This window comes from Mustela nigripes, chromosome 13 (assembly GCF_022355385.1).
Source record: "Mustela nigripes isolate SB6536 chromosome 13, MUSNIG.SB6536, whole genome shotgun sequence".
NCBI classification, from domain to species: domain Eukaryota; kingdom Metazoa; phylum Chordata; class Mammalia; order Carnivora; family Mustelidae; genus Mustela; species Mustela nigripes.
The window spans coordinates 28,808,674-28,836,225 of record NC_081569.1 but is presented as its reverse complement, the minus strand read 5'-3'; the positions used below and the strand labels follow the sequence as shown (position 1 = coordinate 28,836,225).

The 27,552-nt window shown below is 59.5% G+C and overlaps 1 protein-coding gene across 1 annotated transcript in view; it reads right to left on the bottom strand.

Moving 5' to 3' along the window:
- Positions 1-26,811, bottom strand: part of CSPG4 (chondroitin sulfate proteoglycan 4) — a 41,152-nt gene extending 14,341 nt beyond the window's left edge. The window contains exons 1-5 of the mRNA XM_059371783.1: positions 26,629-26,811; positions 8,605-8,768; positions 3,609-7,148; positions 1,802-2,284; positions 1,259-1,435 (exon numbers count right to left, since the gene is read on the bottom strand). Of these exons, the coding sequence (XP_059227766.1) occupies positions 1,259-1,435; positions 1,802-2,284; positions 3,609-7,148; positions 8,605-8,768; positions 26,629-26,716 (4,452 nt within the window). The 5' untranslated portion in view covers positions 26,717-26,811. The remainder of the gene's footprint in view (positions 1-1,258; positions 1,436-1,801; positions 2,285-3,608; positions 7,149-8,604; positions 8,769-26,628) is intronic.
- Positions 26,812-27,552: the final 741 nt, after the last annotated feature.

Below are 27,552 nucleotides of genomic sequence, written 5' to 3'. Positions count from 1 at the left end.
TACACACTATGGGAATGGTGATTTTACTTCCCCAGGAGGTTTATAAATGGGCTCCCCTTCCAGGTGAAGGGAGGGCATGGGAGGCACAGAGGCCAGAGAGGCTGAGGGTTGGCTTCTGTCCTGTGGCTCGGGGCTCAGCAGCGGCACTGCAATGAGGGCTCAGGTATTTTCAGGGCAGTTATGAGGCCCCACCAGATGGCGGCAGCCACTCCCCATGCTCAGAGCGAAGAGGAGCCTCCCTCAGCCTCCTGCCTGGCAGATCCATTTCTGGGATCCTGTTACGTGACCCCAGCTGGGTAAGCAACTTGGGCAGCCTCGGGGAGGGCTCTCATATCAGGAAAACGAGCCCTCTGGGATTGCAGGGCACCTTCTCTGAGCCTCAGGTTAACCCCAGATGAGCTCTGGAGTTGGGGGGACCAAAGTATGGAGGTGGGTCTTTAGCGCCCGGCTCCTGACACAAACATGGTGGACACCGTCACCTGGTGGCCAAGAGGCCACACAGCACCACCTGCCTGCGGTTCCAGGGCAGCCCATACCCTGTACCCCCGCTGCTCTGCAGGCCTCCCCACCGCTGGACCGCTCCCCATGGGTACATCCTCTACCATCAAAGGTGTCCTGTGTCTCACATCACAGACATCCCAAGTCAGCTCTCTTCTGAATCCTTCCATGACTCCTGTTGACCCTAGAAACTGGCATCAAGGCCATCCACTATCTTGGGTGATCTTGGCCAAGCCATGCCCTTTCATTCCACCAATAACTGCTTCTGTGACCATGGAGAGATGTTGTGACCTGCCTGCGCCTCAGCTCTGACCTCTGCCGAGTGAGAGCACCACGGTTCTGCAGGGATGTAAGGGGGCAGGAGCTCAAGAAGCCAAGATGTGGCCTTCACCGGCCGTGGGCGGAAGGGAGGAGCTTAACCCCTCTGACCCTGGAGTCCACCCTTAAGGGCTAGAAAGAACATTCTTCGGGAGTTCTGGTCCTGAGCCTTAGAAAAAAGCTTCCTGCTGAGGGTGAGTCCAGGGAAATCAGGGCCAAGGATGGCCATTCCCAAGGCTGCTTACAGCACTTAAAAGTGTTCAATAACGAAGGCTTATACCTGTGTTCTGTTTTCAGTGCGATGACTCCTTCTCTCTTCCCAACAACCTACTGAGGCATGGTCCCCATTTCAGAGAAGGAAGCTGAGGCTCAGTGAGGGGGTGTTACGTGCTGGGCCTCTCTTTGGGAAGGGAGGTGGGAGGGGATCCCAGGCTACTCTCACCTTCAGGCCTGTGTTGGTGGTGAGGATGGGGGGCTGGTCGTTGACGGGCAGGATGGTGATGGTGAAGGCTGCAGGATGGCTCTGGCGGTCCACCTCTGAGGCATTGGCCACCAGGATGAAGCTGTCTGTCAGCGTCTCACTCCCGTCGTGCACATAACGGATCAGCTGTTGTTCCACCTGCAGGCAGGCCCATAGCGGATGGTCAGGTGCCAGCCAGCCTGGGAGCTGTGTGAGTCTCGAGCCCAGCACCCTTCTTGCCCTGCCTTCAGGTGTCGGGGGAGACTGGCTCCTCAGAGCTTCAGCTCCTGCAGGTGACAATGGGGACAGCCATTCCTCCCAGAGAGAAGGATGGAAGGAGTAAAGGAAAGAGGACAGGCACTTCCATATGGCCAGAGAGGGAGGACTGACGTCAGGTATCTCTCACAGAGGGGTCCGTACATGGGACTCCCTGCCTCTTGGTGCCCAGACGGGGAGTGCCTGCAGCTTCCCCTGCTCTGCCTGCAGGGCCAGGCTGCGTGCCCAGGGCCTCCCCGACAGCTGTACCTCTTTCCAGGAGAAGGCACTGAGGTTCCCCTCCTGAGGACCGTCCTCTCTGCGCAGGGCCCCATGCCGGGGTGGCTCTAGCACCTGCAGCTCGAGGCCAGGCAGTGCGGGGAAGTAAGGCCCCAGCACGCGGACCAGCGGAGGGCCCAGGGTGTGGGTGCCGCCCTCAGGAACGCTGAAGTTGTGCGTCTCCAGTGGGATGGCAGCAGGCAGCACCTCCAGCTCCACGTGGACACCCTCCAGGGGTGCACCCAGGCCTGAGGACACATCCAGGGAGAAGGCGTCGCTCCAAGCCTCTGGGCGGGAGTGCAGGTACAGGACCCTGCCGGCGTCCACCGCCTCCTGTGAAAAGCTCTGCACTGGGTCCAAGCTGGGCGACCCGGCCGCTGAGGCGCTGGGGGACAGCATCACCAGGTAGCCAGCCTGCGGTGGAGTCTTCACTGAGAACACGATGTCTGCGGGTGCCACTGCCTCCTGGGCTGCCTGGTGGACAGAGGGTCAGGGGGGAGGCTATTGTGGTCCCTAGGTGGCCAGAACAGGCTCAGTCTCCATGCTCCTGTGAGCCCCCGACTGCTGCTTCCTTAACACACAGACACACACTCAGGTTCACACACACGACACCCAGACATGTAGCTGGTTGGGGCAGGGGGTACTGCACCCTTTCACAATGCCTCCCCCCAACCCAGTCCCATGCTCACACAGCCTCGGAGACACGCACTCCCTGAGATGTATACAATCACACGCCCCCAGAGTTAGTGACACAGATGTACAATATCACTACACCCTGACATGTGGACACAGACACACAGGTACATCTTACACATAACACACCCTGGTAACACACATGCACACACACATACATGGATGGAGGCCCTGCCCCGCTATCGCTTCTCTCCACCACCAGAGGGCGCGCCATCCTTTTCACAGACGACAGGCTTCGCAGAGCGTTGAAGACCCAGGTCCCACCCAAGGGCCACTGCGTGCTCCCTCGCCTGATGGTCCAGCTACAAAAGACCACACGCCAACCCCCAACTCACATTCCTGATCCTGTGCCTTTGCCTGGAATACTGCCTGCATTCCAGAATTCTGTTCTCTCTACCCAGACTACTGTCCCCTTGTCCCCTGCTACTGAAACCCCAGGGCCTTCAAAGCCTGTCTCAAATGCTGCCTCCTTCAGGGCAAAGCCTTTCTGATGCCAGACATCTTTAGTCACAGTCTGCGCTGGAATCCAGACAGCTGGAGCTACAGAGGGCTCAGAAATCGGCAGTGTGGCAGAGAGGGCAAGGACCAGGCCTGAGGTCACACAGTGGGTCAGTAGGCCTGCTGGAAGGCCTGTGGTTTCCCTGAGAGGTTCCTGGATGGTCAGCAGCTCCGTCCAGGTCCTGAGGCCTGGGGTAGGGTCTGGGGAAGAGAGCTGAGGACACGGGAGCCTGGAGATCAAATAGGTTTGTCTTCAAGGCCTCCAGTCCTCAAAGTCTGTACCCATGAAGATCCCCCCCGGGAACTTATTAGAATGCAGGTTCTCGGGCTCCACCTCAGAGATGCCACGGTCTGGGTGGGGCCCAGGAATCTGCGTGGTTAGCGCAGCACGTCCGTGTGTGCACTCAAAACGTGGAGGCACACATAGCTCACAGGCAGACACACACGCTCGCCCAGAATCTCTGAGGCACGCCCCTGGGCACATGTACAGGTACATACCCAAAGCACAGACAGACACCCAGCCCCAGGGACACAGGCGTGTCCTTGAACATCCAAGCACACCGGGCATGAAGGTTTGCCAGAAGGGCCCCCTAAACCAGTCCTTTACCTCCAGCTGATCCTTTCTGATCTCAGCTGCCTCCCCCTGGAAGACGTAGATCTTTTTGTGCTGGATCAGACGCAGTGGGGCCAGTGGCCCGTCTAGAGCAATGGTCACTTGCAAGGTGGCATCTGTGTGCACTGGCCCTGCCTCCACGGAGAAGGTCAGGGTGTCTCGAGGGCTGAGGCTGCCGTTGTGGCTGTAGAGAAGGGCCCCATCCAGCAGGTCCTGCTGGGAGAAGGCCGTGGCGGGCTGGCCGGCCCGGAGCAGGTGTCCCCAGTGTGGGCCGTCTGTGACATGGTAGCGGACCTCATCCCCACTGCGGATGTCGAGGTTGGTGTCCAGCTGGAGCACAGCAGAGTCGATGGTGCCCTGGCCTCCTTGAGGGACCACGAGGCTGGAGACATTGGCCACGCGGAGGTAGGGCTCTGAGGCCTGCACTTCGAGCAGCGCAGTGGCCTGGTGCCGCCCGTCAGACACCTGCAGCTGGATCCAGCCGCGGTCAGCCCCCGAGTGCACAAACAGGACCCGCTTCTTCCTGAGGTCCTCCTGGGTGAAGCGGTAGATGGGCCGTGTGGGCTCATCCACAGCCACAATGCTGCCAAAGAGAAGGTCCTTGCGAGTCAGCACCAGCTGAGTGTCTGCAAAGCCGGAGTCGGCGTCACTGAAGGCCACGTCATCTGTTGTCAGCAGCCGCTGGCCACCCCGGGCCACATGGAAGATACGGCTGATGGTCTGCACGGGAGCGTGGTCATTTACGGGCTGGATGGCCACGCGGAAGACGCCCCGCACCTCCTCCCAGGCCATGCCACCGCTGCCGTCACCCTGGCGCATTGCCACAAAGGGAATGTCGTCTTCTGTGGTCTCGGAGTTGTCATGCTGGTAGACCAGCCGGCCCTGCAGCAGGTCCTCATTGGTGAAGGACGTCACCATGGTGGCCTCGTCCTGTGCCCCCCTCCAAACCAGCCTTCCATGGCGGGGCCGCTCCATGACCTCGTAGAGGTAGCTGGCGCTGTTAAGACTCTTGACGAAGAGGTGGTCAGCGGAGAGAATGCCCTCGCCGCCCTCCGGCACCGAGAGGAGGATGTTGGTCAGGACGGGAGCATCTGGGTCACCGCCAATGTGGACGGGGAAGGTGTAGAGTGGGGAGAAGTGCGGTGGAGCTGTGACACGGAAGCGGAAGGTGTCTTCAACTGTCTCTGAGGTGCGTGCTGTGGCCCCATAGGTCACCCGGCCAGCCTGCAGGTCATCCTGGGTGAAGCTCTGCCCTTCTGACAGCCGTGTGCCCTGTAGCCGCAGGTTGCCCTTCCTGGGGGCCTGGACCACCTCATAGTAGAAGGTGGTGGGGCTGGGGCCTGCCTCCTCCTCCAGGGTGGCCTCCAGGTGGGCCGTGGTGAGCACCTCCTGTTGGGTGTTCTGAGTGCGCAGGGGCTCCAGCCGCAGCAGCCACACTGTGGCTCTCTGGATTGTCACTGGGAAAGACAGATTGCTCAGGGTCTCCTGGCCCACCTGCACCTCCAGGGCCAGGTTCTCCACGGTGTCCTCGGTGTGATGCTGCGGGTCAGTGCTCAGGTATCTCACGCGGCCGTGCTCCACATCCCGCTGGTGGAAGGCCTGTGTGGCCCTCCACTCGGCCCCCTCGGCCCCACCTGCCCCCTGCTTCTGCAGCTCCCCAAACTGCAGGGCCTCTGTGACTCGGAATAGGACGCTCACATCCTGCCCCACGGCGTTGGTCTCCACCGACAGGTTGGTGGAAGAGATAGGGGCTGCGGAACCCTGGGCCAGGCGCAGCCCTGTGTTGTGGCGTATCTGAACCGTTGGCCGGACTGCCACCACCTTCAGGGTGGCGGGGGGGCTGGCCTGCAGCCCGTCACTGACCCGGAACGTCAGGTCCTGGGCGGGGCCACTTCGGTGGACATAGACGAGGCTGCCGGCCTCCAGCTCCCGGCAGGAGAACTCCGTTGCTGGCTCCCCAGGCTGGTCTCGGCGCTCCACGGGGAGGCCGGTGGGGGTGCCAAGGAGCTGGAAGGTGAGGCCCTCGCAGGCAGAGTCTGGGTCGTAAGCCTGGAAAACTTCGGGCCCCAGTGGCTTCTGTGTGTGCTCCAGGATCACCATGAGGCTGCCATGTGGGAAGATGATACGGGGTGGGTCATTGACAGGATTTATCTGGATGGGCAGGATGTAGGTTTGGCCCCTCCGAAGGCAGGTGGGCACGGGCACCCTGGCGGTCACGGACACCTCCAGCATCAGCTGGTCGGAGGTGTCCTCGGAGCCATCGTGGATGTAGCGGACCTTGCGGTTCACCACGTCCAGCAGGGTGAACATTTTCCGTGCCTGGGCCCCGGGGATGTCCAGCTCGAGCTCGCCGTGGCGTGCCCCGCGGCTCACACTGAATAGCACCTGGGATTTGCGCAGCTCGGCCTCGCTCAGGTCCAGCATGGGCTGCACATGCCGCCACTCGAGCCAGGCCGCACCCCCCTCAGCCACCACCAGTGGGCTGATGGTCAGCAGCTGGGTGAAATTGGCAAAGACAGGCGGCAGCCCTGGCTCAGGGACGCAGGGCTCAGGCAGCTCCACGGCGGGCCACGCCTCGGGTGCCAGTGTGGAGAAAGCTTCGTACAGGCCATAGGCGTCCTCCTCATACTCGTCTTCCTCTAGCCTGCAGCTGGCTGTCATGCTGCGCGTCAGCAAGGCATCCCGGAGCCCCTGCCTCTGGCCATTGATGCTGAGGTCCTCCATGCAGCCCAGTAGGGAGGCGTTGACGGTCCCCGGGGCCAGCCCCAGGCGGTGTTCCTGGAGATGGCGAGAGGCCTCAGCGTCCAGCCCCCCCAGGAGGAGATTGCCACGTGGGTCCAGATAGCTGAGGACCCCGCGGTTGGAAGTCCGTGTGGGGTACTGGTCCACGGAAATCTCCAGCTGGTGAGCGTCCACATGGACACTGACCTCATGGGGTTGCCCATCGGCCACGGGCACGCTGTTGTGAAGCAGTACCGTGCCCTGGCCCTTCTCCACCACAGCCCGCAGGTGGCCCTCAAAGATGTCCACATAGAGGAAGTCCCCATGCTGACCCCCTGCCTGGAAGGCCAGGGGCGCCTGCTGGCTCCGAGTGGTGAGGATAAACTCCAGGGTGCCTTCCTCCCGAGTGCTCCAGGCCGGGAAGGCAGCCAGGGAGTGGGGTCCAGAGAAGCCGAGGGCCACGCTGTCATCTGCAGAAAACTCTTCAGCACAGCCCTCATGCACGCCCGGGGTCAGTGGTCGGAGCAGGTTGCGGCCATTGAGGGTGGCAGCGTGGAGGCAACCCCTCAGAGGCTGGCTAGCCCCCCTCAGGTAGGACAGGCTAAGGCTCCCGGGGCCCCCCAGGAAGATCCCATAGGGGACCTCCAGGGGAGCTCCCAGGATGGGGGCTGAGGCGTTCAGGAACCCATCAACGGACAGCAAGGCCTCGCTGTCTGAAACGGTCAGCTGCACAGTGTGGACGGCAGAGTCGCTCAGCAGGGTCCCAGCTGGCGTCTGCAGCCTTAGCTCCTCCTGGCCCAGGGCGAGTGTGACCTGGGGAAAGATGGAGGAATGGGAGTGGGGGCCACATCCTGAGGGCATCTGCTTCTACTGTAAGAACACAGTGGGCCTGCCACAGCGGAGTCCCCAGACTGGAGGTGCTGGGACAGAGGATTCTCAGGCCACCCGTCTCCTTCCTGCCACGCCCCTTACTCATCCTCCAGACTCTCACCAAAGCGATCTCTGAGCCACGTCTAGATGGGCTCTGGGGTCCCTGCTGGGAACCAGAGAACTGCCATATAGCAAGATGCTTTTCTAGAGATTCAGTCTGCATTTTTTCACTCTCCCCAACCTTCCTAGCTTGGGTGAGCCGCCAGAAAATCACTTTAGTATCCAGAAGATTCGCCCCTGGAATAATGGGCACCTTAGAATCCCCAGAACACCCTGGGACCCCTGGGGCAGCCAGGCTCACTGCTCAGGGACGGGGAGCCCAATTCCAGGTGCTCTCTGTGTTGAAGGTTACATAAAGCAAAGCTCCTGGATCCGGGGTGAGGGATCCTTGGGGAGAGGAGAACACAGATGTGTCTCGATGTCATTGGCACCAGAACTGGATCTAGTGTGGTGTTCTCATGACCGGATGGTAGAGTGGGTGGTGGCAGAGTGTGGAAACTGGAAGAGCCGAGCACTAAGAACTGTGGCCTTGGGAGTCCGAGTACGGAGCCCCTCCACAGGGCTGAGGCACCCCTGTACTTGGCAGAGAGGGAAAACACTAGCCCCGGCGCTGTACCCAGCCTTCGCTCAACAGTGACACCTTGTGGCAGTGGGAAGCAATGGCAGCAGCAGATGAACTGAAGACCAGTCCTAGTCCTCTCCCCCCTGGAGTGTGGAAGCAGAGGGCTTTCCCAAATTTGGACTAAGATCTCAAGTTCTCAAACTCTTCATGGTCAAGGGGGAGCCTCGAGAGAGAGAGCCAGAAGACTCCTTTCTAATAAAGCTGGTGGTGACTGGACGAAATGGGAAAAGGGAGAAGCTTTGCAGTATAGGGTGTGTCCATCATGGACAGACAACTCAACAGCTGGGTGACTGGTGCTAGGCAGGGGACTTCCTAGAGTTGCCAGTCCCAGGAGAAGGCACCCAGCCCAGGGGAGTGCCAGGGGACATGCTGAGATGGGGACGGGGCAGGACTACGGGAGGCCGGGGTGGGGCAGGGCCAGGCCAAGGGCTTGTGGTGAGCCAGGGTCTGGCGGCGAGAGACCAGAGACCGCCAGCTGGCCCGGACTGCAGGCGCGCCGTGAGGGAAATGGCCAGCCAGGGTTTGTGGTGGGAAGAGTGGATGAAGGGCTGCAGGCACAGCCAGTTCACGAGGGAGTCACACTTATGGCAATGCTGTTGTTCACCTCACACTGGGGACCTAGAGACCCTGCGGCTAAGGTGAATCATACAAGGCCACCCAGCTGGCTGGGGTCCATCTGGGGCTAGAGCAGGAGGCCAGCAGGGAGACAGCACTGACCTCTAGGTATCCGGAGTGGAGCTGCAGGAGGAGGTGGTCAGCCTGGCCTGCTGCCAGGAGAAGCAGGGCTTCGGGCTGAAAAGTGGAGAATTGTAGCCAGAGGTCTACATCAGTCAGAGCTGTGGCCGTGGGCACCTCCAGGTGGTTCTCACCGAAGAAGGAGGCTGCGTGAGAGAGAGAGTGAGAGAGAGAGCTGGGGTCAAATTGCAGACTCTTGCCTGGAAGGGGTGGAGGCTGCAAAGGATGAGTAGGTTGTGGGGAGGTAGTCCAGGCTGGTGCGGCTTTGTGGTGGCCCATCACCTGCTTGGTCCTGGGGCCGAAAGACACAGCCTCTCCTTGTGTCCAGCCCAGACCTTGGCTCCAAAGGAGCCCAGACCCATTCCCAGCAACTCAGGTTTCCTCCTCAGAGGTTCCTGGGGCCGAGGACCTCTGCCAGCTCTGACTCTCTTCTCCTGGGCCTTAAAGGCTTCTCCATCCTGGGTCTAGTCCTCGAGCCTAAAGGAAAACCATCCTTGACTGGGTCACCGGGCCTGATGGTTGTAGACTCTGGAAATGGACTTCCAGGGGAACCATCCCTACCCCACACTGGTCCCTGCTCAAATTCCTTCTCCTAAATGCCCTGTGCTTTGGTTCTTGGGCAACACTTTCCATGCCATGTCCTCCCACCGTGGTGCTCAGACAGGCTGCCCACCCATCCCCGCTTCTCTCTTGGGCCACACTCTCAGATGTCTTCAAGCATGGGGGTAGTAGCTTGTCGGCCTGAGTCCACCAAGGAGCAAAGACTCTGAGGCCAGATGGAGACCATGTGCAGTGCTGGACCCCAAATGGGCCAAAACTTCCTGCATGGCCCTATATTGCTTCCTGCTGCAGACCTGATGATAGTCCCTGGTGAGCAGTCAGATCCGGCCCTATTGTTTCCACTTCAGCTAGTGAGCCACTGATGACTACAGCTGACCTCTCTGAGCCTGGGTCTATGGCTAAAGATAGGGCCTTGGGGGGCTGAAGGTTTGCTGAGCAGGACAGAGCGCCCAGGTCCACATGGCCTGAGCAGGTTGTATCTGTGGTTTCCCAAGGCTGGTGGGTGCTGTAGGGGGCCCCTTTGGTCCCTCACTGGGATACTTCAACTTTTAAAGCCGCCACCGCCTCCAGTTAGTTCCCCCAAATTAACCTCCCTTGACCTCCAACCAGCTGCAACAATTTCTGTTTTTTTCTTTTTGCAGAGATTAGGGCCAAATATAACTTTGACTCTGCCCCCCAGAGGTCCAGCACTAGGGAAGGGGTTGGGGAGACAGAACGGTTTAAAAAAGCTATTCACCTCTGTGGGGCTTCCCTTAAGCCCCGTGTGACTGAGTAAAGGGATAATCTGGCACCAGCCGCAATATGTGTTGGTTCCTGACCTGACAAGGTGGCTTCAGCCACTGGAAGGGTCTGGCAGGATGTCCAAGAAAGATAATGCTCTTCCCTCTTGGGCTGAGCTGATATATCTCCGGTTATCCCCTCTTGCCAGTGCTTGCCGGCAATACCATACCTTGTCTGAGGGGCTAGAGGAATCAAGTGCGAGCTACAAGACCCTCTGGGTGGGTATGGCCCAGCAGAGCCAGCTGACCTTGGTGTGGGTGAGGGGCAGCCCCTCGCGGTGAGAACTCATGGGCGGGGGGCTCCTCCTGTGCAAGGACATTGATTCTTCTCTTTTTTTAAAAGATGATTTTATTTATTTATTTATTAGAGAGAGAGAGAACGAGCAGGGAGGAGAGGGAGAGGGAGAAGCAGACTCCCCACTGAGCAGGGAGCCCCATGGGGGGATCAACGCCAGGATCCTGAGATCACAACCTGAGCTTAAGGCAGATGCCCAAGGAAGGAGCCCCCCAGGGGCCCCAAGGGCATTGATTCTTAAGAAAAAAAGGCAGCACACAGAACTGAGGGCAGCCTCCCACCCCCACACAGAACGTGGGGGCCCGTGGCTCCCCCCCTGGCTGCAGCTATCACTACGGGCAGCTGGCAAGAGCTGATTGTTAAATTTGCAGGAATTTTGCCAGCCAGGTGATGTTGTGGGCAGTATTTATACCACAGAAGAGGCAAAGGCTATAGATCAGCATTCCCTCTCCCCCAGAAAGCCTGTTGCTCAACATTTGCCTGTTTAGCATGCATGGGAAGGGGGCCCTCCCCCTCTGGTGGTGGGGGGAGTGAGCTCACACACCCATTCACACTCCCTTTCATCAAAAGTGGGTGCGGGGAAGGTGGGTTCAGGGTGTGAAGCCCCCGGGAAGGGATGGGGATGGCAGGCTCTGCCCACTGAACCACCTGCCTCCAACCGCATCTCAGAAGAGGAGAGGGGCAGCCTGCGTAGCCTGGTTCTTCAGGCTGGAGTGGGAGGGTGGCAGGAAGTAGAGGTACTTTCCAGAGAGCTGGGGTCTGAATGAGCCTATTGAGGGGCTGGGCCCTGCTGTTTCCTGTGGGGCTGGGCAGGGAAGCGCTCACACAAGCTGCCTTGTGCTGCTGGGAGCTCCTGGCTCGGGCAGCCCCCTCATCCCAATGGAGGCCTTGGAGGCCTTGCTGGCCAGGGTTTTGGAAACTCTGACAACGCCATTGCCCCCACCTCCTGGTCTCCTTCTGTGGTCCCTTACCATCTCTGATGGGTCACAGTTGCAAGGACCCAGTCTCCCAGTCCTGGGAGACAGTGGGAGAGGCTGCCAATGGGGAAGCAGTGCAGCATAAAGGAGTGAGTTAGGAGTCAGTTCCAGAAGGCTTCCTGGAGGAGGTGAGGGTGGTGGAGAGGAGGGAGGGAGGGGCCTGGGCAGTTTCAAAGGGCAGCAAGGCCCGGTAAGAGGGTGGCAGCAGGGACCCACAGACCGGGACACTGAAGACAGAGGAGGAGAGGGAAAAGAAGCAGGAGCCAAGCTAGCCTCAGTGGCCTGACTGGGGTCCTAGGGCAGTGGGGGGAGGAGAGAAGGCAACATCACTGCTTGGAGACTTGCCCTTGACTCTTCTGGGTCAAGAACACCCATGATTCATCCAAACACCAGTTCAGGCCTGTAGCAGATCTGCGGGCTGCCCTTTGGGCCAGAAGGGGCCCAGTCTGGCCTCCGGTCACCATTTTGTAAAATGGGTGCTCCTTCCCGGTCCCTCCTCCCTCTGTCTCTGGGGATTAGTCCCGAAGGTCCCTTTCTGGTCTGGGGGTCTGCTCTCAGAGAGGGGTAGGCAGAGGTTTAATGGGTAATGGTGTGGGCTGTCTGGCTGGTGCCAAGTTCAGCGTGGGGGGGCAGGGGCCTTGAGGGGTCTGGGTGGAATGGGAGGGGTCCCAAGAATGCCGTGTGTCTGGGTTTCTCTACCTGAAAGACGGTTCATGGGTGGGTGTGTAGGACTACGTAGAAGCCTATTTGCGTGTGTGTTCAAGCGTGTGGGTGGCTGCTCGGGGGTGTGTTTTGGGTTTGCATAAGGCTGTGTGTTTGTGCATGTGTGCGCGTGTGGGCTGGGAGCTGCCGGGACAGAACTGCGATTGTGCCCAGGCCTGTCCTGCCCCTCGGTGCTGCCCGCCGTGACTTGGCGGGGCCTGGCTCCCTGAAAGGGGCTGTGTGTTCCTGGAGGGCACCCACCCCTCCTGCTCGGCGCCCGTCCGTCCCAGAGGTTTGCTGAAGGTGGAGCCTCCCACAGCTTCCCGCCCTTCCTGACCACGGACAGGGCGTCCTGTCTGGGCCAAGGCAGAGCGGCTCCGTTCCTCTTCCTGAGTCGAGGTTGGGGGCCCAGAAAGAGCCTATGACCTTCTCCTCCACTTAGGCCAGTGTCCCCTGCAAACCACCCTCTGGCAGGCTGTAGGTTGTGCCAGCATCTCCTGTCTCCCGGGGCACTCTTAGTGTGTGTGTGAATGGGGACCAGAAGCCTGCCCTGGGGGACCCCAAGCGTGAGACTTACTTCCCCCATGATGCTCTACTCTTACCTGTCAGTGGCTTGGGACAAGGGGTCTCCCTGTGGGGAGTACCTCCACACATCAGGCTCCCACCGTGCTCTCCCGGGCTGACCAGGGGCAGGGTTTCTAGTGTGGGTCCCTTTGCGAGTCACTGGGGGTCGGGGTGGCTGCAGACCCTGATCCTTCTGAGTCCTCACAATGCCTGGTGTTAGCCACACCGTCTCTATCCAAGTGTCTGTCCCTTATCTCCTTTGTCTCTGTCTTGGCCACTTGGCCACGTCGGAGCCTTATCTCTGCCTCTCCCTGTCTTTCTTTACCTTTGGCTCCCCTCTTGCCCCTGCCCCATCCTGGCTGTCATTGGAAGCACCACTCTTACCCCAGGACGGTCTAGAGAGCTAGGTGTGGGGCCCCTGGCCTCCGCAGCCCTGGCCCCCCGATCCTTGGGTGATGGGTTCCACAATATCAAAGTTCTCTGCAGCTTTAGGTTTCAGTAGGGTTTCTAGACAGACAAGCTGAGGCCCCAGAGGAGAAGCAGTTTGACAGAGAAGCAGAAAGTCTGCAGTTCTTGGCCCAGCCTCCTGAAAGAGCCCCCTCCCACACAGGCACCCCCAGCCCACCCTGCTCCCCGGCAGTCCTTCCCCGTGGGCCCTGCTCCCGCCACATTCCTGGTTGCCCTGGGGCAGCCAGGCGGCCCCCCAGTCAGCGTGCGTCACGAGCAGCAGCATTCCTGGGTGTCTGCTGCCGCCTGACTTTATAAGGGAGGGAGTTTGGGAGTCAGAGCGGCTGGGCAGGATGGCCAGGGGGCACGCCCAGGGCCCAGGGGCAAAGGGGGGCGGGGGGAGACCTGGACACATGTATGCTGGGGAGGTGTACCCAGTGGTACTGAGATGGAGCGGGAGGTGGGAGAAGGAGATTCCATAGTCGTTTGTTCATTCATTCATTCATTCATTCACAAGTATGCTAATGCAGCCATGGAAAAGAAGAACCACCTCCGGGAGACAGAAAGCCTGAGAAAGGTGTTAAAACCTGGAATGAGAAATGAAGACCACCCCTCTCCTCTGCAGAAACTGGGCTCAGGGGCAGACAGAAGCCTGACGAAGGAGATGAAGAAGGAGAACCCAAGGGAGACCCAGGAGGCTGGATGTTGGCGGCAAGCCTGCTGCTGTGGGCAGGAGTGAGGAGGGCGAGGAGGGGGCATGGCCAGCCAGCCAGGGAGGGGAAGGACTCCTGCTCTCAGGGGAAGCCAGCCCTCTCCACTGTAGCTTCTTGGGGTTGGGCACCCAGGGTGCGGACCCTGTTCCAAATCCACATCCTAGGCAGGCAGGGGTGAGGCTGGGAGAGCCCATCTCCTGGGAAGTCTGAAGGGGGCCCTGGGGGAGGGCTCTAGGACGGCCAAGGCCAGGATGAAGGGCTCTCTGACCCTCTTGTGGGTGCCTAAGTGTGTGGCCCTGTGTAAAGGCAGGTGTCCTGCCTACTCCCCAAGGTCACCCAGGCCCTCCAGCGCCCAGGCCAGATGCCCTCCCCTCGTGCCTCCAAGGGATGTGCTTTTTCCTTACCAGCTTTCAGGCTGCCAGCCTCGCCTGCCTGTCGTCTCAGCACTGAGGAGACCCCCTGCTGGAGTCAAGGTGGGCCCCCATCTCTTTTCACTCCAGGATCTCTTGAGCCCTAAGATTCACTCTCAGGACACTCGGGAGTTCGGTTGCCTTTTCTGGATCTTGTGAGACCAAGGAGGCCAGGCCGGTATAAGTTTCCTTAGCTATTGGCTGAATCCTGACCCTGGCCACTGGCCTCGGCTACAGGTCCTCTAACCCAGAGATTGGAGGCCACCCAAGCCGAGGGGCACATATTGGGTGACATTTCCAATTTCAGGACCTCCTCTAAAAGGGGATTACCTAAAAGGACTGGTACCCTGGGCCATGTGACCCAACCTTGACTCCCCGTGCCGCGCCGTACAGAGGAAGCAGGAGGGAAAATGAGAGGTTTGCTCCAGAAGTGGCTCAGAGTCCACCCAGGCTGCAGGGCAGGGGCGGGGAGGAAGCTGGGCCTCAACGGAGTCTTTGTGCAAGGCGGGCTGCTCCCCAGGCCTGAGGTGCAGAGGGGTGGGGCTGCTGCGTGAGGAGCAATACTGAGAGGCTTTTCCTTGCCTTATAATTTTCCTTCTTGTGCAGGGAGATGGGTGGATTTCCAGGCCCTTCTCCACATCCCATCTCCCTGGCTTTCCTGGCCCCAGGCAGGTAGGGAAAGCTTAGTGGGCCCAGGCTGAGAGGCAGGGGATCTGGCAGGGAAGGGAGCGAGAGACCCTTCTCACCCAGCTGCTGGGCTGCTGAGCAGCCCCTGCTCCCCACCAGGGTCTCTGGAACAAAGCTCCCCTGTTACAGGTGAGGTAATGAGGCTCAAAGAGGATGCTTCTGGCATTGAGGCCGGGAGAGGAGCAAAGCAGGGCTGGATGGGAGCCCCTGGGCTGCGGCTCTGAGCCAGCTGGTGTGGTATCAGGGAGCGCCGTGTGCCCACAGAAGCCGTGGGGGGGTTGTTGTTGCGTGTGCGAGTGGAAGTGGGGCATGTGCCGGGCTCCAACAGGAGGAGGGTGTGAGAGCTGGCCAGCTGCCCAGGAGACACACTTTTTCCCTTCCTGTCCTCAGGGGCTCCCTGGGGGGCAGGGGGGAGGGGAGAGAGGAAGGGAGGGGAAAGCATCTGCTTTCTGGGGCTGGTTTGGCAGCCGGCCTCTCCTGGTGTGGCTGGACCGTCCTGGTTCTGGGGCTGGCTGGATCAGGGAGGGACCTTCTTCAGGCCTGGCTAAGAATGGCCAGTGATAAATGCTGGTCGTGCCCACTGGGGACTTGGAGACCAGGGAAGAGGGTGGTGGGGCAGGGGGCCTGGGTGAGGAGCTTCCCCTGGGGACGCTGTGGGGCCACCCCCTCTCTGGGGCTGAAGCCAGAGGCAGGACGCAGGCGGAAGCCTGTTGCTCCTCCCCGAACTCCCCTAGAGCTCTGGGATGAGAAACCGCTAAAGGCAGGGCCCTTGGGGAGGTGTCCTGGGGCTTCCCCCAGCCTGGCAGCCTGGGCTTGGAGACAGTGAGTGTGTCAGCTGGGGTGGGGGAATGGCGGAAGCAATGACTGTTGATCTGGACACAGGCCTGGACAGTTTGGCCCAGCCTGCGCTCAGGAGTCTGTGCGCCTTGGAGAAGCCACGCTAACCCTGCCTTAGTTCCTCCAACTGAAATATAGGGGAGAGAGGTGGGATAATCTCACAGATGGCAGTCGCCTATCCAGGAGACTGGGGGAAGCAGGGGCTTGGGACAGTGTCCCCCCCCCCCCCAGCCACATGCCGCTGTGGACAGGACAGAGGGCCCATACCCCCTGTGCAGGACTCCTGCCATCCAGGAGACCCGTACATGTGGGCCGATAGCAGAAACATCAGCACGTAAGGGAATACAGGGATCAAATGGAGGTGGCCCTTGGCCCCTGGGAGGGATTTTCTATGGGCTGGCCATAGACAGGCTGAGTAGCAAGCTTCCAGCATGGTTGGGATGCCTGCAGGAGTGCGTGGCCTGGCAGGGTAGACTGAGAAACCCCAGAGTCCTTGCTAGGGGGCTCTGTGCTACCCAGATTCCCCCAGAGATCCCTACCCTGAGACCTCTCCCCATGGACGGGCCCAACTTCTCTGGGAATAGAGAAGTTGGAATAGAGTTCCTGCCTACTACTCCCCACAGGCCAGGCGTGTGTCCCACCACTGTGCTCTCTCCAGGCCAACCTCTTCTCTCACCTGGCCTCAGACACAGGCTCTTTCTCATGGCACCCACATTTCTGTCTCCACACCAAGGCTCCGGGGCTCTGGGCCTGCCTGCCAATGTCTCCCGAGACATCTGCCCCAGAAACACCCAGACGGACCTCCAAACCCTAGCCCACCCATCTCAAGCCAGACTTGGTGTCATCTCTCCCCAAACCTGCTTGCCTTCCAGAGAAGGCCTCACCGCCTACCCATGGCCCTGTAGAAATCTGAAAGTCATTTTGGACATTCTCCCTTTTTCCTCCCCATATTCCAGCCATCCTGTCCCTAAATTCTCTTTCCAGTTCATCTCCCCCCTCTGCTCCTCTGTGCCATCCCACTGGGCAGATGGTCACCAGTCCCTGCTAGGCTTAATGAATTTCCTGCCTTGTTTTGCTAATAGCAACCATTCTTAACCCAAACTGGAAGTCGCCTTGTCACCCCCCCCCCCTTGTCTGAGAGCCTTTGATGGCTCCCCATTGCCCCACAATCCAGCCCCAACTCTGGTGTGGCACTGAAGGTGCTGGGTCACCCTGTCGCAGCCCTGCCAGGCTTTCTTGTTCACCTCCCGGGAACACCCCACCTCATTATTAGACCTTGCGCTGTTTTCCGTCTGCACCTGACAGGTCCCCGCTCCCAGACTTTGCTCAGGCCAGCTCTACTTTCCTTTCCGCGGGCAGAATTCCCTCCTGCTCCTTCAGGAAGGAAGCCTTCTCCCGGCCTTCCCCACAGCCCACAGTTCCTTCTCTGCATTCGGGGTGCAAAGATCCTGAGCTGTGGCTTGGGGAGTTGAGCTCCTGTTACCTCTCTCTGACAACAGTGGTGTCTCAGGAATAAGACTGGCGCCACTTGGGGAAGGGAGATGGAAAGCAGGGAGGTCGAGAGGGGTGGCTGTGTTCTCCAGCTGAGCCAGCGGCAGAAGCCAATCTGGAAGCTTGCCCTCAGCAGGTGGGGGGAGGGGGAGGGGGACCATGACTGGGATGCGGTGGGGGACTGCTCCAGCCAGGGAGTGCTTTTCTGGGCCCATGGTGATAGAGTCTGGTGCTTGTTTTTAAAGAAAATAGAACCAGAGCCCCTATTTATAGCTGGAGGCCATGGCCACAGACAGGAGATGGCTGGGGCTGAGGCTGTGCAGGCTCCTGCTCAGGCAGGGCTGGGGGTGGGGTCATTCCCAGGCCCCCTGCCCACCCCGCCTCAGCCTCCAAGGAAGTGCCTGTGGGATCTTGACATCCCCTACCAAAGGATGACAGGATGACAGGATGTAGCCTGTGCTTCAGGGGCCAGGGAAGGAGGGGACTTGGGTGAGGGGATGGAAAATTTCCCTCAGGATGGGTCCCTGGGGCCCAGAGCCCCTTATGGGAATGGGTAGAGGTGAGGGTGTGCTGTGTGTGCTGGGAAGGCCCAGGAAGGCCCGGGAAGGCCCTGTGTGTGTGTGTGGAGCCGGATGTAGAGGCTGCACTGTGGGTTGCCACGGGGACTGGGTGAAGGAAAGGGGACAGAGCAGGGTCAGAGACATGGGGTGGCCAGACAGAGAGACAGCCACGGGGAAGAGACGGAGGGATGAAGGAAGAGAGACCAGAGCTTGGTTGGCCCTGTGAGGGCTGGGGATAGAGGAAGCCCAGAGAGATCTGAGGGGGAGACCTCTGTGCCATAGAAAGTCTTCATGGCATTCTGGGCAGAGGGCCCAGAGTCTGAGCTGGAGCCGGTGAGGAGGGGCAGGAATTAGGTATCTCTGTGGCCTGGCCCACTCCCATCCCTGCAGGGCCCAGGGCCTTAGAGACCCTCCACCCCAGGGTGGGAGGCCCAGACCTGTTCTGAGGCAAAGAAGTGCTATGGGGGCTGGGCTCACCTAGATGGGCTTTGTCACCAAGATCCCTGAAAAACTGTCCTGGGCGGATGAGGTGAGGTGGTAGCAGGGGTGTTGGAGACAGGTCTGGGCTCTGGGGCGGGTGTCCCTGGCCTGGAGGTGTTGCAGGCAGAGGCTGTGGTCTGGGCTCACACCTGCTGCCAGCCTCGGTCCGGACCCCTCCCTGGGTTGTGCCGTTGGAGGCTGTGGCCTGGCTGTAGCCTGGGGCTCGTGTCACGGAGCCCGCCACAGCCGGTGACTCAGACAGTTAAAAAAAGGAGCTGCTTGGAGCGGTGACTCAATTGGCTCTGGAGGGCCTGGGTGGGTCCGGCTGGTACAAGATGGGGTGGTCCGGGTTTATTTTTGGCTGGGTGGGGCTAGAGCAAGGGGGTGGAAAATGGGAACCGGGGGCGGAGCAGGGCCGCTACTCCCATCCTGGGAGTGCCCTGGGGCTTCATGCCCACTAGGGAAAGTGGATTCTAGGTGCCAGGGAGCTCGGGCAGGCTGGGCTGCCCCTTCGCCCCCTTGCAGCCCCAGCGCAGTTCACTGTTTGGCCCCACACAGGCAGCTGGCTCTCTGTGCACAGAGGCAGAGCCCAGTGTCCTGTTGTCAAGGGGCTTTTACAGCTGACCTTGGGGACTGACTATCCTACCCAGATGCCCAGAGAGGTAGAGTCTGCCTGAGGCCACACAGCAGGGCCAGGTATCCCAAGGGCTGTGGTAGCAAGGCTGACTCCGGGTCCCCACCTCTCCTGCCTCAGGGCTGTCAACATTTGGAGGGATGGGCTCTCATCTGGGTATCTGGTCCTGGAAGAGTTCTGGAAGAATTCACCGGGGCCTCAGCTGGGCACCAGATGCCGAGAGAGGGCGCCTTAGCCGGGGGCAGGCGCCTGGATGCTATTAGCGCCCATCCGGGGAGCGGGCCGAGCTCTGCCCAGTGCTCTGCTGAGAAGAGTTAATTCTAGAGGGTGAAGGCAGAAGATGGGGGCCCAGACCCTACCCAGCCTCTCAGCTAGAGTGCCCCTCCAGCGGGCATGGCCCGGCTGCTCGACCCACTCTGCGGCCTGTTTCCAGGACTCACGTGGCCTATCCCACACCAGCTCTGATCTCCCACACAGGGACTCGGGCATCAACAACATCCCCAATGGGTCCGAGCTGCTCAGAGCAGAGAGGGCGCTTGGCTCCCTTCATCTGCATTCTGCTCCGTGTGACACAGGTCCTCCTGCCTAAGGAGTCACCACTCCTTAACAGACCCCATGGGAGCGCTGGCGGTCATCTCCCACCACCCCTCCAGAGGGGCCCCAGGTGTGGGCAGTGGGCAGGGCGAAGATGGGTGTCCAGGTGCCCTATCCTACCAAAGTTACCGCTGCCTGCTCATTCTCTTTGTCCGCACCTGACAGGCTCTGAGTTTCATTTGGTGGTTCTTTGAACACGGACTGGTTGTGTTGTACCCAGGACCAAGGGTCTGTGTCCAAGGGACCATTAGGCTTTGGGGTGAGGCTGGGGAGGGCTGTCCCACTTCTCATCGTGGGAGAGGTGTGTGGGACTCAGCGGGGTGAGGCGGTCCGATGCAGGACCCCTCCCCTCTACTGAAGGGTCCTGGGCTGGCAGGAAGCCAATGGCTGCTCACTCCCTTGGGGACTCACCTTCCCCTGTCTCTGAGTCCCACACAGACTGGCTCACAGGACCGCCTCATCCAGTCCCCCACCTTGGCACCTTTCTCAAAGATTCCCCTTATTGCTGGGCCTGCCCCAGTCCAGAAGACAATGGGAACAACAGAAAGGCAGCAAGCCCCTAGCTGAGCCTTTACTCTGGCAAAGGGCTTTGATCTTCAATGCACACTAGAGGTCAGAATCATTCAGACCCATTTTAGAGAGAAGACTGAGGCTCAGAAAGGTCACTCATCGAGGGGTAGGGCTGGAATGAAATCCTGGGCTCCCTAATGCCCTGTTCCTTACCACCGTGTGCCTGACCTCCCAGCCCTCCCACTTCCCCCAGCCCTGCAGAAGTTCCCGGAGCTGAGGACTCAGAGGAGGGAGAGGTGGGGCCAGTGTCTGAGGAGCAGGAGGGGGCTTGCTCTTAGCTGCTCCAAGGCACCCAAAAAGGGTGATTTGTTTCTTCCCTGACCATGGTGGGAAGTGTGTGTGTGTGTGTTTCTGGGCCTGTAGCCTGCCTGGCCAGCCTCCAGCTGCAGGAGACGGGGACCGGCCCCAGCTGCTGTGCACAGGGAAGAGGCAGGGAGGGGCTGGAGTCGTGGGAATGAGCATCCTGGGCCCACTGGTATTTATAGCTGGCCCGTCCTGAAATGTGGGTGGGGGAGGGCTGCTCTTAGGTGGGAAAGGAAGTTGGTCTCCTCTCTCCAGCCTCCTCCTTCTCCCCAGAGAGGAGGCTGGCCTGGCCAGAGGTCCTGCTTCGGCCATGGAGCTGGAGGCTGTGAATCCTGAGTTGGGGGCTTTTCCCAGGACCACTGGCTGAAGTGTGGGGCACTCTTGGCTGTGTGTGCACGTGTGCACACACATGTGTATGTGTACCTCCTGGGCATCGTACTGGTGGGGGTCCTGGAGCAGAGGGCAGAAAGGCTGTTGGCCCCACAGACAAGGAGGGCAGGGCCCCAGAAAGGGGGAAGACCAGGCTGTGGACCTCAGCAGTCAAGGGTTGGGAAAGACCCACAGGGTGGAGGAACAGGAGCTGGGCCTTGGAGGATGAGAAAAGACCAGTGGCAGGGAACAGCTTGAAGAGAGGTGGAAGGGCACCAGGGATATGGTTATCATACGGTGGCCGAGCTCATCGGTCATCCTTTGGGACCCAGGATCACCTTTAGTATAGAGGCTGATAGATCAGAGTGGGGGAGAGGGCCCAGCAGAATCATGGTGTCTTCTGGATGCTTAGGAATGTCCCGTTTCATTCTAGAAGTGGCAGGAGTGGGATGCTGGGGCAGCAGGGCCAGGTCCCCAGGCTTGCCTGGGAGGAAGCTGGGATTATGTGCTGCTCCCCGCCCTCAGGCCCCCGGACTTCGCTCCCCCTGGGAAAGGACGCCTTTCAGGGGCCCTTCCTATCAGTCTAGATTTGGATTCTTTGAAAACCAAGATGTTCTTCCTTGTATCTGACCCGAGTCTTCCCTGCTCTCAGCATGTTTCAACTCAAAGCAACTGCTTGGCTTTCCCGTCTTTTTTTCTTTGCTTTTCTTTTTTTTTTTTTAAGCCACAGAACACGTTATGAAAACTATATCATACACAAAACCCAGATCTATGTAAACCTGCTCCTGAAGCTGCTCTGTGTGGCTGGGGGCGGGGCTGGCCTCCCCCTCCACCCTCCTCCCCGCTGCCACGCTCAGTCCCCTCTGGATGAAAAGCCCTGGGGCATCCCAGGCATAGTGAGCAAAACAGTCACTGCGCCCCTCTGTGGGTTCAGTCCTATATGGAGCAAGCCAGTGGAGACCTCCGAGGAAAGCAGAAGGGAGGTCTGCCTGCAGGGAATGGCTCGTCCCGTGGGCAAGGCCAACACCTAAGCCAGATACACGGACAGAGAGCCAGGAGGCTTCGCCTGCACCCTGCTAAGGACTTGGTGTAGGACACTGAGAGTAGCTGCCCCTCCCTGGGCCCATTTCCCTATGAACCATGGGAAGCCTCTGAAGTAAGGTCTGGGAGGGGAGGCAACTCCACTACCCACCACAACAGTGAAGCCACAGGAGACACACACTGACGTGGGAAGGCGCAAGCCGTGGCTGGAGGCCTGGCTTGGGCACCAGGGGGCTGGCAGAGCCGGCTGTTCTGAGGGCCAGGTGTGGCCGGGTGTGGGCAGGAGCTGAGTGGGAGGAAGGGATGGTCAACAGGACGGGCACTGTTCAGAGCTCTGCCCCCAGGCCACCTCCATGGCAGCCCTGAGTACCACTGCCCTCCGTCTGGGACGAATGGGGCTTCATTTGCTACCCCAGCTGTTGAAGGGCGTGGGGGACTTTCTTTCTTTTTTTTTTTTAATATTTTATTTATTTATTTGACAGACAGAGATCACAAGTAGGCAGAGAGGCAGGCAGAGAGAGAAGAGGAAGCAGGCTCCCCGCTGAGCAGAGAGCCTGATGTGGGGCTCGATCCCAGGACCCTGGGATCATGACCTGAGCCGAAAGCAGAGGCTTTAACCCACTGAGCCACCCAGGCGCCCCCGTGGGGGACTTTCTTGAATAGGATTTGTTTTTTCCTTGACAAAGGAAGGAGGGGCTGGAGGTGAGGTGTGGGGCACAGGAGCAGAGTTCTAAGGTCCTCGGGGAGCTGTCTCACCCCTGAAGACCTGTCCCTCTCCCCTGCTGCGGAGGCCTGGGCCCACTGGTGAGTGACTGCTACAGGACCCATGTGGGCTGCTGTTGAGGGGAGTGATAACACTGCGGCCTGTGTGTCCCGAGGCCAGTCCCTGCATTTCTCGAGCCTCAGCTGGGGTGCCTGGGTGGCTCAATGGGTTAAAACCTCTGCCTTCAGCTCAGGTCATGATCCCAGGGTCCTGGGATCGAGCCCTGGCATAGGGCTCTCTGCTTAGCAGGGAGCCTGCTTCCCCCTCTCTCTGCCTGCCTCTCTGCCTACTTGCGATCTCTGTTTGTCAAATAAATAAATAAAATCTTTAAAAAAAAAGTTTCCTCATCTCTAGAATGGGCACAGTCCCTGGCTTGCGGGGGTGATGTGAAGCTGCGTACAACAGGGTAGCTGCTCCTGCCCAGGATTTCTCTGGAGGTGAGGGTCCAATTAAACATAGCTCTACCCTCCCCCTGTTTGGAATAATGCACCCTTCTGAGAAGCGAGAGAGCCAGGCACCTCTACCCCAGAGAGAAACCAAGTACAAAACTGTTCATAAAAAACTCCATGTGTCCCCAGCACTCATCTACTTTCAGTAAGAATGATAACAGCGTAGGGGCGCCTGGGTGGCTCAGTGGGTTAAGCCGCTGCCTTCGGCTCGGGTCATGATCTTAGGGTCCTGGGATGGAGCCCCTCAACAGGCTCTCTGCTCAGCGGGGAGCCTGCTTCCTTCTCTCTGCCTGCCTCTCTGCCTACTTGTGATCTGTGTCAAATAAAATGAATAAAATCTAAAAAAAAAAAAAAAAAAAGAATGATGACAGGGTACTTTTGAATCCCACCTGAAGCTTGCACCTGGAGAAAGAGTCTTAACTCTAGAAAGCTCTATGGACCCAGGCATATGTCAGGGCAAGGGGGAAAGTTGGAGGCTATGGGGGAGTTGGGTGGGGTCCGGAGTTGGGGGAGAGGTTATAAAGGGGCAGAGGGACCAGGAAGGTAGCAGGCTCAAGTCCAAAGGCCCCCCTGTTCAGTTGGTCCTGGTGCTGAAAAGGAGCCACAGCCCAGCCCAGCCCAGCAGCCCCTGCCCCCCTCTGGCCCTCGCCTCCTCACCCCGGGCCCCACCCACCCAGGTCTGTGAGCACGGCCACCGTGTTCGTGTTCGGAGCTCTCATACTTGTGTGCACACCCACATCTGAGTGTTCTAGTGAGTGTGTAGTCAGGCCTATTTCCAACTCCCCCTCCCCTGTCTGCCCCCTCCTGGGCAGCACGCCCAGTTCCCAGAAGCAGCCTATACACTTCCTCTGAAAGCTCCCTGCACGGCCCGCTCCCCTCCGCTGTCCCCACCAGCCGCCTGGCCCACCTGGCAGCCCCCACCACAGACCCCTGGGCGGACAGCACTGAGAGACTCTTGTCTTGCCACAGAGGGCAGGCGGACGTCAGATGGGGGCTGGCTCAATTATACTTGGTTCTTGAACAACTTTTCCAGAGTCTGGGTGGGCCAGGCCAAGGGCCTGGCCTCTGCCCTGCCCCAGAGGCCCCGGGGCAGTGCGCACGCGCACAAACACACACATCTCCAGCACCATTGCTCCCCAGAGGATCCCCAGAGGCAGAAGAATCTACCCGACTCAATTCCTTGAGTCCATGGCTCCAGGATCCTGTTCTGTGGGACTCCTCATCAGGTCGGAGTCCTCACCTGGGAAATGTGGAGCCCTCCCAGTGGGGTACTCCTGCCCTACCCGAAGTCCTACTTCAGCCCCTCACCTTCTGTCTGGCCAGGTCAGAGGCGTGGGAGCCACTGTTCCTGCAGGCTCTGTGCCCACTCTGAGCTCTCAGCTGTACTCATGCCGTTCCCCTGGCGGGAATGCCAAGTCCACATCAGCTCAAACCGGTCTCCCCCACTGCTCGTCCCTCTGCTGAACGCCTCCCATAGGGCTCAGAAGAAGCTGGATGCCACCCTGGCAGAGTGGCCCTTAGCCCAAGCTCCCACACAGGCGGGGCGCTCCCCCAAAGCAAGGCTTCCTGGGTTGCTGGGACTCTCTGTGGGACCTAGAGCACTTCACTTCCTCCCTGGGGTCTCAGGTTCCCAGTCTGTCCTACTAGAAGCTTGGCCCAGGCAGTCTCCAAGGGTGTTTGATTCCCAGGCCTCATGATCTAGATGTTCTGGAATGTTGATGAACGCAGGGAAAGCATCCTAACGTGCCTCACTCTGGTACCTGAGACCTCTAGGGTCTTTGCGGCTCGGGGTGTCTAGGAGGGATGGGAATGGCGCCTTCCTCAGGTAGGGGCTGACCCTATGCAGAAACTGGGAGAGGGTGCTGAGCCCGGCAGGCATTGTGACAGAGATGGACTGTTGGAGGGGAACTCTGCCTGGGAGGGGGAGAAGATTCCTGCTCTCTGTCCCCTTCCCATCTCCAAATTCTTCCTAAAGGCAGAGATTGGCTTAACATAAAACACCACTGCTGCCATACTACTTTCCTGCCTTAAAAATCTTCGTTGGCTCCCCGGTGCCAACAGGGCATAGGCTGTGGGCTATATTCTGCCATTTAAGGATTCTGTGCCCCAGCCCAATGGCTCTTCCTGGCTGGTGCTCAAAATAAGCCTTCTAACCAGGCTGCTGCCTTTCCTGTCTCAACATGCTCTTCTCACATCCACCTCAGTACCTTTGCTCAGGCTGAGCTCCTGCCTAGAGTACTGACCCCTCTCCATTCTCCAAAGCTTGGCTCCAGGATCACCTCTGGCCTGCCCCAGCCTGCCTGGCAGTTTCTCTTCACCATACTCTTCATCTGGATTTTGCAGACGTGACGGGAATTGCTGTTTGAGTTTTAATTTGCTTTTCTGCCTCCTGCATGAGTTCAAGTTCAGCCCATCCATTTCCGTGCCCTCCTCATTGCCCAGCACAATGCTTGTACATTGTTGATGCAGAGAAGGTATTTGAGAATGCTCTCAGTTGAAGCCCAAGGGGATGGGGGTGCTGGAATTTCTTGGCTGGAGGCCACAGACTGGGTAAGCAGCCCACTCCAGTCACCCCAGATGGCCCCTTCCCATCTCTCCGGAGGCCCAACCCATCACCCAGGCCCTGAGGCTCTGAAGGAGGGGGTCCCTGGGAATGGGAGTGGAGAGCCTGGGGACCCAACTCTGACTCACCCCAGTGGGGGGTCCTCCCCTGACTCATTTCCCTCTGGGTACCTCGTGATGCTGTCCGTTAGAGCTGGCTTCCCCATCTGATGGGGAGGAGGGTGTGGCCTGGGCCCTTGGGAAGGGAGAATCAGGCTCTTCCTCTGCTGAGAGTTGCTCTTGGGAATGGTCCCGAAAGATGTAGGCTGAAGTACTGATTCATACATGGGTAGTGATGATAGATGGGCCCTGAGGCCACGGTTCTTATGGCATAACTAGACCATGCCTTGACTCAAGGAAGAATGCCTTCATGGCGGGATTTCTGGCGCGTGACAGAGAGGAGACGCATCCTGGTGCCCCTCAGAAGGTGAACCGTCACTCAGTCTCTGCTGGGGTCAGTCACCAATGCCAGGACAGGAAAGTGTGGCAGGGGTTTCCCAGGGGCTGTCTGAGGGAGAGGCCCCTGTGGGAGTGTGGGACATCTGAAGGGACCCATACTGAGGCATGGGTGGTCTAGCAGGAGCTAGAGACGAAGGCAGGAGGAAGGTGGTGGTGAGGAGGCCGTACAGATTTACCTGGGGACAAGGAAGGGGGCCAGAGCCCTTGGAGGAAGCCAGAGGAGGCTGCAGGCTGTAGGTACACGTGGGGCCCCATACAGGGTGGGGCAGGGCGGCTCCCTCCCCATTTTTCGCCTTGTAGCACACCCCGTTCCTAGCCCTGGCAGCTGAGGCTGGGGTACTGGCTTCTTGCTGTCACAGAGTGTCCTCTGGGCACCAGGGCAGTCACCAAAAGCCTGTGGGCTCAGGGAGCCCAGACAGCATTGCGTGGCCCTGCTAGGTTTAGCGGACAACCGTGTGTGAAGCCACACCCTAGACAGTCCGAGTGGGGCCAACCACAGATAGCCAGAGCCCACGGAAGCCCCAAGATGGAGAGCTGTCACTGGGGAGCCTGCTTCGGCCCCAGAGTGGAACTCCCAGAGATCCCAGCCTGGAGGAGCAGAAGAACAGCCCCCTTCCCTCCCAGTCCGGGGCTGACTTCAGGGCCCTCCTGTCCCTTTTTTCTGCCCCAGGAGCCCTCCACAGCTCCAGCCAGGCCAGTGGTCTCAGACCCCTTACTCACCTGTGGATGACAGTCTGGCTAACACAGCCAAGGTCAAAGTCAGGGCCAGGGCAGGGGCCAGAGGTGCAGGCTGCTGGCCTGAGCGCATCGCGGCGGGCTGTGCGGCAGGATTTGCCAGGAGCTGGGACACTAGAAGAAAGGCGCTAGCGGAGAGAAGCTTGGAGGGTTGGCTCAGCCGACTCGGGCTGGGGCTTTGGAGCAACCCGCTGCCACAGCCTTACTTAACTCTGGGGGCGGGGCAGGCGCCAGCGCACGCTCCGGTTTCAGGACGGGGCTCCCCCGTTGGCCCCCCTCACCCCCAACTTTCTTAAAGGGCCAGTGCTGGGCTGCTCCTCCCTGTTCCAGGGTGAGAAGACACTTACAGCTCCGCTGGATCCAGCCCCTGCCCTGCAGATCAGGAACAAAGTCCCAAAGGAGCCAAGACCCCTGGAGGTCTGACCCAAGGGCTCCAGGAAACCTCCTCTGGGTCTGAGCTGGGTTAGCCCCACTTCTTTTTCTCCTGCCCTTGCAAGGATTGGGGGGTGTGTGTGTGTGTGCTCCAGGCCTAGGAGGACAGGCGCCTACCAACACACAAACTGCTTTTGGGCTGCTTTCCTTTAAGGTCTCCTTGGGACTCCATTTGGACAGAGAGGCACCAGCCTGAGGTTCTGCTCTGTGTCCCCTGGCATTGTGATCTTGGCCTTCTCTGCCCCACACAGCCTCCATTTCCTAGTCTACAAAAGAGAGATGTTCCAGACTCTCCCACAAGGCAGTATCATTTGCCTCAAAATGACCCCACAAAGTGGGTAAGAACCACTCCCTCCCTCCCCCTCCCCCAACCCCATTTTACATTTTATGGAGGAGAACGTTGGCTCAAGAGCCAGAAGCCGTTCTTACCAGGCCCCAGGTGGAGTGTAGGTCCCTGGCCCTTTGGGACTAAGACTC